The sequence below is a fragment of the Salvelinus sp. IW2-2015 genome, linkage group LG19 (assembly GCF_002910315.2).
Source record: "Salvelinus sp. IW2-2015 linkage group LG19, ASM291031v2, whole genome shotgun sequence".
Classification (NCBI taxonomy): domain Eukaryota; kingdom Metazoa; phylum Chordata; class Actinopteri; order Salmoniformes; family Salmonidae; genus Salvelinus; species Salvelinus sp. IW2-2015.
In genome coordinates, this window is record NC_036859.1 from 20,444,077 (window position 1) to 20,457,513 (window position 13,437).

The 13,437-nt window shown below is 40.8% G+C and overlaps 1 protein-coding gene across 1 annotated transcript in view; it reads right to left on the reverse strand.

Moving 5' to 3' along the window:
* Positions 1-5,444: 5,444 nt before the first annotated feature.
* Positions 5,445-13,437, reverse strand: part of LOC111978941 (cadherin-12) — a 33,048-nt gene continuing 25,055 nt past the window's right edge. The window contains exons 8-12 of the mRNA XM_024009188.2: positions 11,178-11,314; positions 9,181-9,302; positions 8,920-9,034; positions 6,972-7,223; positions 5,445-6,203 (exon numbers count right to left, since the gene is read on the reverse strand). Of these exons, the coding sequence (XP_023864956.1) occupies positions 5,671-6,203; positions 6,972-7,223; positions 8,920-9,034; positions 9,181-9,302; positions 11,178-11,314 (1,159 nt within the window). The 3' untranslated portion in view covers positions 5,445-5,670. The remainder of the gene's footprint in view (positions 6,204-6,971; positions 7,224-8,919; positions 9,035-9,180; positions 9,303-11,177; positions 11,315-13,437) is intronic.

The following is a 13,437-nucleotide window of genomic DNA, read 5'->3' on the forward strand; positions in this document are numbered from 1 at the left end:
TTGCCATACATGTTCATATGAAGTAATTKCCTTTCACAATGTAATGCTCACATTTCTTTTGATTTGATTCTCTTCTCTTTTGTTAAAAGACATTTTACTATTACTTAAGCCGACTGCTGTTAATTGATGATCACTTAAACGTTTGGTAAACCTAGAGATTTGACATGTAAACTGCTTTGTCTACTACAAACTTTGAGAACTACACTGAASAAAAATATAAACTCAACATGTAAAGTTTTGGTCCCATATGTCCAATTTTCCAAACACAAAAAAAGCTTATTTTACATCCATGTTAGTGAGCATTTCTCCTTTGCCAAGATAATCCATTAAACAGCATGATCCTTACACAGGTGCACTTTGTGCTGGGAACAATAAAAAGCCACTCTAAAATGTTCAGTTTTGTCACACAACACAATGGCAACAATCACAGTTTCAACTGTGCCGGGCAGATGGCAGACATGGTGATGTGCGGGTGGGTGGTTTGCTGGTGTCAACGTTGTGAACAGAGTTCCCAATGGTGGTGGTGGGGTTATGGTATGGGTAAGCATAAGCTACGGACAACAAACACAATTGCATTATATCAAGRACAATTTAAATGCACAGAGATACCGTGATGAGATCCTGAGGTCCATTGTCGTTCCTTTCATTTCCCGGCCATCACCTCATGTTGCATGGCCCCATGTTACAAGGATCTGTACTGGATCTGTACAGAATTCCTGGAAGCTGAACATTTTCCAGTTATTCCATGGCCKGCATACTCACCAGTCACCCATTGAGCATGTTTGGGATGTCCTGGATCGAAGTGTACGACAGCGTGCTCCAGTTCCCGCAACTTCGCATAGCCATTGAAGAGGAGTGGGACAACATTCCACYGGCCAAAGTCAAAAGCCTGATCACTTCTATGCAAAGGAGATGTGTCGCGCTGCATGAGGCAAATGGTGGTTAYACCACATACTGACTGGTTTTCTGATCTGSGCACCTACCTTTAATTTTTATTTAAAAATGCCCCTTTTTCTCCCTAATTGGTAGTTACATTGTTGTCCCATCGATGCAACTCCCCTACAGACTCGGGAGAGGCGAAGRTCAAGAGCCGCACCAATGTGCCGGAGGAAATATTGTCCAGATGGCGACCGTAGTTAGCTTGCAGGTTCCTGGCCCACCACAAGGAGTTGATAGAGCACGATGGGACAAGGAAATCCCGGCCAAACCCTCCCCTAACCCGGTCGACGCTAGGCCAATTGTGCGCTGCCTCATGGGTCTCCCGGTCATGGCCGGCTGTGACACACCCTGGCATCGATCTCGGGTCTGTAGTGACGCCTCAAGCAATGTGATGCAGTGCCTTAAACCGCTGTGCCACTCGGGAGGCTCACCCTACCTTTTCTTTTAAGGTAAACATGACCAATCATGTTAAATCCATAGATAGGGCCTAATTTATTTATTTCAATAGACTGGTTTTCTTAAATGGACTGTAACGCATGTTGCGTTTATATTTTTGTTCAGTGTACCTAATGAAAATGTATGTCTGTAAAGTAGAAACATAAAAGTATAATGTACAGTTMCAGTCATGAGTTTAGACACACCTACTCATTCAAGGGTTTTTCTTTATTTGTATTATTATTCTACAATGTATAAAATAGTACAAATAAAGAAAAACCCTTGAATGAGTAGGTATATCCAAACTTTTGACTGGTACTGTATGTCAGACATGGCTTTTCTCCAGGTGCATGAACAATGAAGATATGTACTGCAATTCTGATGCAAACTAGTAGCTGCTAAACATTGTTTCTTTCATTTCTTTCACTTGATTACACTGTGAAAGATTATAACACCTTTGATCACACCTGGAATAGAAATTATGGAAATGTGATGTTCACTCATTTTTTATGAGWGGTGCCTAATGTGAAAACAGTGTGATGTATTGTAATTAACAGTACTGTAGCATACTACATTCAAAAGGCAATTTTGAAACATGTTTTGCTATTGGATTAAATGGTTTTTAAAATGAAAAGATAAAATATCATTATGTTGTGTACTTGTGATTAAACCAATGTACTCATTATATTTCACATTAAACGTATATGTTGGATCAAAGGTTGTGTGGTGAAAGATGTCTAYAAACGAAATGAATGCACAATTAAAGGTTTTGAATGTAAGACTGGCTGCGTTACAAGTGTTACCAATTTGTACTAAGAKTTTTTTTTWWATTCATCACATACTTGTGAAAATTGTACCAAAGCGAATAAAAAAACTGTAATAGGACTCAATTTAACAAGAAAATCAAAATGAGGCTGCTGCTACTGTACTGATTGGATTACATTACACCAATTAGAAATTTGGCAGAGTTTGTCAGAGAAATTTGGCACACCCCCCACCCCCAAAAAACCAGCAGCATGTATACCATTGAGACCGCCCAAATTGATGCATATGAGCATCTAGAAAAATCTATTTAAAATGCAAAGGGTGTGAAGGGGACTGACTGGCACCTTCCTTAGGGAATACTGTAGTCCTGCTTAGGGAATATAGTCTTGAAATCCTTCACTTTTTGATACAAAACAGAATGTAACTCCCCACTGTGTGCCTTCAGGTCATGTAGAAATTTAGACAAATATAACAATAAGCCCATGCAAACATTGATGCGTCTCACGTTCTTCATAATTGTTTACCCATGAACAAGCTAAAGGTGGCTGGAAACAGCAGGAGTAAAACACATTACTATGACTGTCTCCGGTTTGTTTTCGCTTGGTCTGACTTCCTCTGCTACCTCCATGAATACATAACGAATCAAAAGAAGGCACAGCAATACATTTTCTAAATCCTGTTTCTCAAACTGAGGGGGTTCTATCATTTGCCCTTTTTTGTCTCGACAAAGTACATTACTTTCTCCTGGAAGCTAAAACTACAAATGATATAGTTGACTTGGGAAGAAGAATGGGGAAAGGACTTTAATGGGGATATAGGCTACTGTGTATGTGTACTGTAGCATATGCTAATCTAAAAGCACTTAATCAATGTCTTGTCTGGGTCATTATTTTTGTTCAAAAATCTAATAGAGTAGAGGAACAGGATTTGACCTGAATCATTATTACATGAAATCTCTGAAAATAAGGAGTATTGAAGGGTTCTTCAGTTTATAATAGCATTAACAATAAAAAATACTTACAGCACTAAGACATTATGCAACTGTTCATTATGCAACTGTTCAACTGTTCATGCAACTGTTCATTTAAGGCTACAGTATTCCAGATATTGTATCAGACAGTATTAAAGTATTAAAAAGTAGGAACCCCAAGAAAAAGTAGGAACCCCAAGAGATACACAGATTTCCCCCCCAATTAACCTTATATCTCAAAGCTATAAATGGAGTCAACATGCAACAATCATCTTCACAAGATAACTGAGACATTAAGATGTCAAGATTCAGCCCCTGCTTTCCATAATTATTCTTATTGAGCTACGTAGTTAAAAGAAGAATTCTGATGTTGTGCTCGTTATGCATTGGAAATGACAGCTTGCCAACAAGTGGACAAAATAAGTGGTTTTGTGGAGAAAGAGAAAGAAAGCACACACGTAATTAACATCTTGGAGGATGCATCAAAGAGGAACTTTTTATGATCTATCTATTTCAACATGGAGAAGGGAATTCCTCAGAAAATGCAATTTCAACTGCCTGAATAAAACAAAGTAATTCTAGACCTCTGCTGGTGGTATAGTGTTGGGGAAAAAGAGATTTTCTTAAAAAGCTACAATGAATGTCTTTGCACGGAATTAGAATGGCCAATTTAGGCCCCAGCATGTGAGCAAGGAACATAATATTGTGTAGTGGGGGGTATCGGTAGTTTAGCAGCCTGATGATGATGTCTTCATCCATGTTCTCACTTCCAGAGGTGTGGGTGCCTCTGGCCTGGGGGCTGTGGGTTACTGCTGTATATGGGAATAACATAACAATGATTTAGTATGATGACATGTTGATTAGGGTCAACATGTATGTTATGTTGCTCTCTGGGAGTAGAATAAATACGCTGTGTGTGGATATTGGATTTTTGGTGAGCCACACACTTACAAATCATCCATATTGTTTTTACCAGTACAATAAAAAAGGAATTACCGTAAATCTTTTTATGTCACCTTCAAAGTGCGACAATAAACTGAGTGTACAAAACATTAGGAACACCTTCTTTTTCCATGACATAGACTGACCAGGTGAATCAAGGTGAAAGCTATGATCCCTTATTGATGTCACTTGTTAAATCCACAAATCAGTGTAGATGGGGAGGAGATGGGTTAAAGAAGGATTTTTAAGCCTTGAGACAATTGAGACATGGATTGTGTACGTGTGTCATTCAGAGGGTGAATAGGCAAGAAAAAAGATTTAAGTTCCTTTGAACGGGGTATGGTAGTAGGTGCCAGGCACACAGGTTTGAGTGTGTCAAGAACTGCAACACTGCTGGGTTTTTCACACTCAAGTTTCCTTTGTGTATCAAGAATGGTCCACCACCCAAAGGACATCCAGCCAACTTGACACAACTGTGGGAAGCATTAGAGTCAACATGGGTCAGCACTCCAGTGGAACGCTTTCGACACCTTGTAGTCCATGCACAGACGAATTGAGGCTGTTCTGAGGGCTTAAGAGGGTGCAACTTAATATTAGGAAGGTGTTCCAAATGTTTTGTACACTCAGTGTAGGTTCACAATCTATTTGCTTACTTCAACAAATAAAACACACGCTAAAACAATTAACTGTTTGTCACTTTGCTACTCAAGGAGTGTGTGTTTAGTATTATAACAACGTAGGAGATATGAATCAAAACTCAAAAGGAAACATGATGTTCTTTGTTAATGTATGCATTTAGGTAGATCAACATAGGCCTACATTGAAAATGTTAAACATATTGTAGATGAACAAATCAAATAATGCACTGAAACTGTCTGAGCTTACCCTGCTGACTTGCTGTAAAGTAAATGTATGAGATGTAAACATCTGACTGCTTAATGCAGTTTGTGTGTGGTTAAGTCGAAAGCTTGTATTTCTCCAGATAGAGTCTTAACCTCATGGTCTTTAACATAATTAATGCAAAAATTGCATTACAATAAAAGATGCCACTGCAGTTGACATTTAAAAATCACTTAACATTTAATTTGACAAGAATAGAAGGGAATGAAAACGTGTAGCTCCTCACTGATGCACAAGACAAACAAGTCCCATTGGTTGGGTCTTTTTTTCGATAGAAACAATTTGCCTATTGTGATTAGCAATACCGTCAATTCGAGCTAAGTCATCAGAATCCAAGATAAGAGTTTTTCACAATTGCATGCTTTTGAAGGTTTATTGTCTAAAGGCCAAGTTTAGCACAATTGTGTGAGTGCAGCTGGCCTATGTGAGGATGGTTGAGAGGGACTCTTTTAAATATACTTTTTTTGAAATATATTTTGTAGATTCTGGTTATTCGGACAAAAATGTTTAGTTACATACAAACAGAGCAGTTCCTGAGGCACTTTGAGAGGGTTATCAAGTTTATTTGAATAAAACATTTCAAATGTTCTGCCTTCTAAATAAACAACCATCACAAAATATGATTAAAACTGAACTGAAAGGCTTGATTTTATTCCCATTGTCTTTAAAAAAAATCTAACATAAATATAACACATTAGTCTTTTCTGCTTTTCTTGTCCTCACAGGTACTCTCGGCTCTCCTCCACTTCCGCCACGGGAAGATCTGTTTTGTCTTTATCTAATATCCCCGCTACAGTTTTAAAGGGCGTCCCCCACTCGCTGAGGTATTTGAAGTCTTCTCCACCGTCTGCCATCCACGACTCGATGGAGCTTAGCGACTCGCCCACCGACCCATCCCCCTCGTAGGCATACGTGACCAGTGAGTCATACGGCGGAGCAGAGAAACCCAGGTGGTTCTCCTGGAGACGCTGGTGGATGTAGTCCCTGATAATGTCCGCGCTGCCCTCTGTGGTGGGGGTCGACTCATTGATCTCAGTTTGGGCGGTGACCTCTGACCCTGTGCCCCTGCGGAGCATTTTTTCCTTGATGGCTTTGGTGTTCCTCAGAGTGCCCATGTCGAAGGCGTGGGTGTCCTCCTCGCCGCCCCCCTCGTCATCGTAGTGGATCACGTTGTCCCGGATGTCCTCCTTGGATGACATCAACGTCTCCCTCTTCTTCTGCCGTCTCAGGCCGACATAGAGTGCAAAGATCGCTACAGCATAAAAGAACCAAGCACACACAGTGTGTTATCTTTTACATACATAGATGTACTGCAGTGAAAATATACATTGACGTGCATTTCAAGAGCCTTTCAAGGTACTGTAGGAGGGTATGGGAAGAGAGACAGTCGGATGTCATGTGTTAGGAGCCATTAGCTAATTTCCTTATTTCTCCAGACATTCTTTTTTTAGCAGGAGAACTTAAAATAATCACAGCCTGAGGCCAGCCGGGATCCATTTCTGACATGCTATCTGTCACTATTGTAGTACTGAGACAGGATGAAAGGCTGTTTCACCTGGCTTTCATCTCCCTCTCCCTCCCCTTTTCCTCTTTCCCAATGGCAGACAGTAGAGACTACAGCACAGCAGCCTACTCCATACTACTGAAGTGCTCACTGTGTTATGCAACAGCAAGAGATTATACTTTAGTAGGAAAAAGTAGGGGGGGAGTGGCCAGACCAAGATAAGTGAGCTAAATCGACCTATAAGTATGATTATGATTATGGGACTGTTTCAAGGGCCATTTTTCAAATTGTAACGTCAATTTAATGAAGTTACTGTATGTTAGGACTTCAGCTCCCCCTAGTGTAAAATGACAGTTTAACATTTCGATTAATTGCATTTACAGAGTCTATACTGTAGTAGGAAATTAATACTTGTGGTAATCATTATTACTCTCATTCTCAAGGTGTCAGATGAAAAGTTCAGAAATACTCTGCTTCTGCACCAGGATCACAGTCTGAATGATAGACAGGACTTACGCAGGAGTATGACCATGCACAGTAAAATGGCCATCACTGCCCAGGTGCTGAGGCCCATTGGTAGGAAGACTGCCTCTGCCATGCAGGACAGGAGTGACCCGTCAGTCACACAGGCACACACTCGTACAGTGAGGGTGCCGGTGCTGCTCTGGGCTGGATACCCATTATCCTCCACCACCACAGGTATCACGTAGTACTCCTGGACCCGCCTCTGGAACCCTACACGCTTGGTCACTATCCCCGCCGTGTTGTCTGGAAACCAAATGACACAATCATTAACCCTACATGTCTCAAATCAATCAATAAATCCATCCTGGCACCCTAGACATCTGGTCACTATTCCCACAGTGTTGTCTGGAAACCAAATGACACAATAATTAACCCTACATGTCTCAAATCAATCAATAAATCCATCCTGGCACCCTAGACATCTGGTCACTATTCCCGCAGTGTTGTCTGGAAACCAAATGACAACCATTAACCCAACATGGCTGAAACCCCACACGTCCATTAACGATTAACTCTAAATATCTGACTGAAATCCTATACGTCTGTCTGGTCACGATCCCCGCAGTGTTGTCTGAAAACCAAATGAGATCAGAGATTGTTCACTTGTAATGCAACAGAGTACATATACATGCAGTACTTCCTTAGTTCTTATGTAATGCTCTTCGTTCCTGGAGGAATATAGGGACCTGTACTAAAGATCTACATCGCTGCCGGTCTTGGGCTACATGCATTTGCTGATGTCTAAGCCCGACCTTTATCAAGCCCAATTTTTCTTCAGGGGAGATGTTGAATTGTATCTGAAATGTCACTTTTACCGCTTTTGCTTCTCAGCTTATTTGAAATAAGGTGAAGGTGTGTACTTAGAATGTACAACAGAAAACAAATAGGGCCAGCAGCACAATGCAAGGCTCTGAGAAACAAACACAGGCCTGCCGTTTTTACGGCTATACAGAGATGAAGTGTCGAGATGTGCCCTGCCTCCTCTCCTCTCCAGCACCAGGATAGTGGTTGTGAACTGACTCTGTACAGCCTTCCCTCTGCCTGGCTGGACAAAGATCTCACTTGACAAGTAGGAGCCATTAAAGCACACCTTGTGCCTGTTTTCTGCAATTGCCATGAGCGCTGCTGTCCCTCTGAATCAAGCCTGATATTTATGCGTTATTGTGTTAGAAAAATACGAACAGAGGTTGGTGAGATGGTAAGGCTCTAGGGCAGGGGTGTCAAACTCATCTTGCCCTGGGGGCCGCATTCGGTCTTCAGTGAGGTCCGGAGGGCCGCATTGAAAATTTGTTGCATTTCCTCTACATCAAAATTGGAAACTGAATTGTTCTCTATCCATCGTTCTGGGAATTTTCTATGTCTAGCTTTCATTCTGGTGATTATTAGCGAGCTGGGCACAATCTACAAATTGTTTGTTTCAATTTGATTTTAGTCATTTTAAAGTATACTGAGTTCATTTTATTTTTTACTCAAACCACACGCGGGCCTGATTGAACACTCTCGTTTGCACCCTGGTATTAGTGGCGTAGTGCAGTTTCGAAAAAAGAAAATGTCAAGCTATTTTACACATTTTGCCATGAGGCTGAGAGAAAAKGTTGTTTTAGAGATCATTTCCTAGGGGGGTGGGGGGCTTGTGGGGGCTGCAGTGCCTGACATCCCCTGGGTCGTGACAAAAACTCTTAACAATACCAATTGTTTGTGGATATTGTAGGGAGATAGTATCAAGAAAACAGATTTGCAGTGAGTCACTGGCACTGCATCATAATAGATAGTCTCTGTATAATATTATTGTATAAAAACCCTTTCTACAAAAAAATCCTTATTGAACGTGCCACAACTATTCTCTCGATCTCTCTCTCTCTCTCGATCGCTCTCTCTTGATCTCTCTCTTGATCTCTCTCTCTTGATCTCTTTTCTGGAGGGAAAAAATATGGCTTACTTCCAAAGTCTCGCACGGTGAAATTCCTGTTTCTGATTTCCCTAGGGGACTTGAAGAAGAACCTCTGTCCAACAGCGGGAAGATCCTTGTCCGTAGCACTGATGGTCTGAATTACCTGGCAAAGCACAAAGAGCTTTCAACTTTAGAACCAAGTGGAGAAACTATTTATCACAATTATTCTCTTTCATTCTCTCTCACACACGCACGCGCATACACACGCACTCACGCACACAGCCTTTCTCACAGTGGAATTGTACTTGCCTGGCCTACTTCTGCATTTTCACAGACAAAAGTGTCAAAGGGAACGGCAAGCTCCGGAGGGAACTCGTTGACATCCAGCACATTGACTGTGACTGTGACCTTGTTGGATAGGAGAGGGTTGTCTGCAGAATCAAAGAAAACAGTAATCATACAACACATAATAAATACACCATGCACATAGTGGACCTCAGTGAGCATCACAAATGAGTGAGCATTGCAAAAGCCCTTTCTCTTCTCATGTCTGAACTGCTTTTTCAAACAATCAGTGTTGTGGTTTATTGGGCACATGTTAATTCTAGCTTGACAAAATATGCAACAGTGACACTATCTGTTTGCATTTGGAATTGCATGCCTCATTCAATCAATATGAAATTGACAATGAAATGACACAACACTTAAAAGTAATTGAAAAAAAGAATAGAAAAACAAATGGCAGTACAGACAAATTATAAGATATTAATAATATGTGTTGATTGTATTGGGTGATTTGCTTATCATGCTAATTATTTTTTCCAATTGAAAAGCTTCCCATATGAAAAGCAGCCCTTTCAGTGGAGAAATAGCATTAGTTCATGTAATCTGTCAGTCTGCATTACTATGAGTATAAGTCAATTCCACTAGATGGTGCCAAAAGAAAGGAACATTGTGTGTGTAGGTGAACTACTGCAAACTCCATCCAAGTTATTTGCTCCAGGACCGTTATTAACAACGCGTCTTAGAGAAGCACTGATCTAGGATCAGGGCCCCCCTCTTGTTCATGATGATTTAAAAGGATTTAAAAAAAAAATCTTAGATCAACACTTCTACTCTGAGAGGCTTTGTGAATACGGCCGCAGGCGGATATACAGTGCACTCGGAAAGTATTCAGACCCCTTTTTTCACATTTGTTACGTTTTAGCCTTATTCTGAAATTGATTAAATTGTTGTTTTTCCTCATCAATCTATACACAATACCCCATAATGACAAAGCAAAAACCGTTTTTAGAAATGTTTGCAAATGTATTAAAAGTAAAAAACTGAAATATCACATTAACATAAGTATTTAGACACTTTACTCAGTACTTTGTTGAAGCACCTTTGATAGCGATTACAGCCTAAAGTCTTCTTGGGTATGATGCTACAAATTTGGCACACCTGTATTTGGGGAGTTTGATTGGTGGAGTGCTGCAGAGATGGTTGTCCTTCTAGAAGGTTCTCCCATCTCCACAGAGGAACTCTAGAGCTCTGTCAGAGTGTCCATTGGGTTCTTGGTCACCTCCCTTAGCAAGGCCCTTCTCCCCCGATTGCTCAGTTTGGCCGGGCAGCCAGCCAGCTCTAGGAAGAGTCTTGGTGGTTCCAAACTTCTTCCATTTAAGAATGATGGAGGCCACTGTGTTCTTGGGACCTTCAATGCTTCAGAAATCTATTGGTACCCTTCCCCAGATCTGTGCCTCGACACAATCCTGTCTCTGAGCTCTACGGACAATTCCTTCAACCTCATGGCTTGGTTTTTGCTCTGACATGCATTGTCAACTGTGGGACCTTCTATAGACAGGTGTGTGTCTTTCCAAATCATGTCCAATCAATTGAATTTGTTGTAGAAACATCTCAAGGATGATCAATGGAAACAGGATGCATCTGAGCTCAATTTCGTGTTTCATAGCAAAAGGGTGTGTAGATTGACGAGAAATAATGAATATTTAATCCATTTTAGAATAAGGCTGTAGCGTAACGAAATGTGGAAAAGTCAAGGGTCTAATTACTTTCCAAATGCATTGTATATTAACCAGAGGAGGCTGGTGGAAGGGGTTATAGGAGGACTGGCTCATTGTAATGGCTGGAATTGAATAAATTAATGTTACCAAACACATCAAGCACATGGAACAACGTGTTTGACTCCGTTCCATTAATTCCAGTCCAGCCATTACAGTGAGCCTGTCTCCTATAGCTCCTCCCACCAGCCTCCTCTAATATTAATATATATTATATACATATTAACTCTTCGTCCCAATACTTACTAACTTTAGTGGCCACTACAGAGATATTGTGCTGCCTATTACTCTCTCTGTCCAACATCTCGTTGGTGGAGATGGTCCCTTCCACAGTATCAATGTCAAAGCAGCTGTCCACAGGCCTCTTCCACTCAATAGAGTACCTACAAAACACGCAGAAAACATATAATAAACATATACATGTGATTCCTTCAACCTCACATGGCATCTCTCAATCAAGACTTACAGCTGAACTATTTTTGCCATACCTTTTCTACGTAATAGATCTATAGCGATAGATACATATTTTATTGGTCCCCAAGGAGAAATGTCAGAACGATCAATCAAATAAAGACCAAGGCTATGACAGCAAACATTACACAGAAGATTTATCTTTTTCTTTTCATGTAGAGACTAAGGATTTTYCCCAAATGTCATCCTATTCCCTATTCCCAGGGCCTGGTCAAAAGAAGTGCCCTACATAGGGAATAGGATGTAATTTGGGATGCAGCCTGGTTGTGTTTTGATCAGCGTTTTAGTACGTTTAAGTGTTCCGTATTCCAAAAGAACGATGACAAATGTAATGCTCTAAAATATTAAGCAGCCATCACGAAGACTGCCTTTCAAGCAAGGTGAATTACTGCCTCTTCCATTTGTAGTAAGCCATGAAATATTCATAGACAACAAAAAACACACAGCTGGGCTACAAAGTATTTTGATGGTCTTGTGCAAGACATGTCCTGCGTCTCACATTCCCGCTCTCAACACTAACAGAGTGGAAGTCAACTGTACTTGAAAAACATGTGAARGATGACGACAAACAACAGGCCAAATGTGATAGTAGATGTCAGTGTTCATTTATACCTCTAAAGAGCAGAGCGACAGTTGGGTTTTGTTGCCGTTTAAGATGTCAGAGATAGGTGCCCAAATGTAAAGTAACTCAGCCCATGATGAACCCATTTCTCAACCCCAGCCTTGATGGATCTCACCTTTAAGTAAACATACAGTAGGCAAATACCACTTATTAAATACAGTACCAGTCAAAAGTTTGGACACACCTACTCATTCAAGGGTTTATCTTTATTTTGACTATTTTCTACATTGTAGAATAATAGTGAAGACATCAAAACTATGAAATAACACATATGGAATCATGTAGTAACTAAATAATGGTTAAACAAATCCAAATATATTTTATAATTGAGATACTTCAAAGTAGCCACCCTTTGCTTGGATGACAGCTTTGTACACTCTTGGCATTCTCTCAACCAGCTTCATGAGGTAGTCACCTGGAATGCATTATAATTAACAGGTGTGCCTTAATTTGTGGAATTTCTTTTCTTCTTAATGCGTTTGAGCCAATCAGTTGTGTTGTGACAAGGTAGGGGTGGTATACAGAAGATAGCCCTATTTGGTAAAAGACCAAATCCATATTATGGCAAGAACAGGTCAAATAAGCAAAGAGAAATGACAGTCCATCATTACTTTAAGACATGAAGGTCAGTCAATCCGGAAAATTTGAAGAACTTTGAAAGTTTCTTCAAGTGCAGTCGCAAAAACCATCAAGCGCTATGATGAAACTGGCTCTCATGAGGACCGCCACAGGAAAGGAAGACCTAGAGCTACCTCTGCTGCAGAGGATAAGTTCATTAGAGTTAACTGCACCTTAGATTGCAGCCCAAATAAATGCTTCACGGAGTTCAAGTAACAGACACATCTCAACATCAACTGTTCAGAGGAGACCGCGTGAATCAGGTCTTCATGGTCGAATTGCTGCAAAGAAACCACTATTATAGGAYACCAATAAGAAGAAGAGACTTCCTTGGGCCAAGAAACACGAGCAATGGACRTTAGACCAGTGGTAATCTGTCCTTTGGTCTGCTGAGTCATAATTTGAGATTATTGGTTCCATTATTGGTAGGTGAACGGATGCTCCGCATGTGTGGTTCCCATCGTGAAGGATGGAGGACGAGGTGTGATGGTGTGGGGGTGCTTTGCTGGTTACACTGTCTGTGATTTAATTAGAATTCAAGGCACACTTAATCAGCATGGCTACCACAGCATTCTGCAGAGATACGCCATCCCATCTGGTTTGCGCTTAGTGGCACTATCATTTGTTTTTTAGCAGGACAATGACCCAACACACCTCCAGGCTGTGTAAGGGCTATTTGACCAAGAAGGAGAGTGATGGAGTGCTGCATCAGATGACCTGGCCTCCACAATCACCTTACCTCAACTCAATTGAGATGGTTTGGGATGAGTTGGACCGCAGAGTTTTATTTATTTA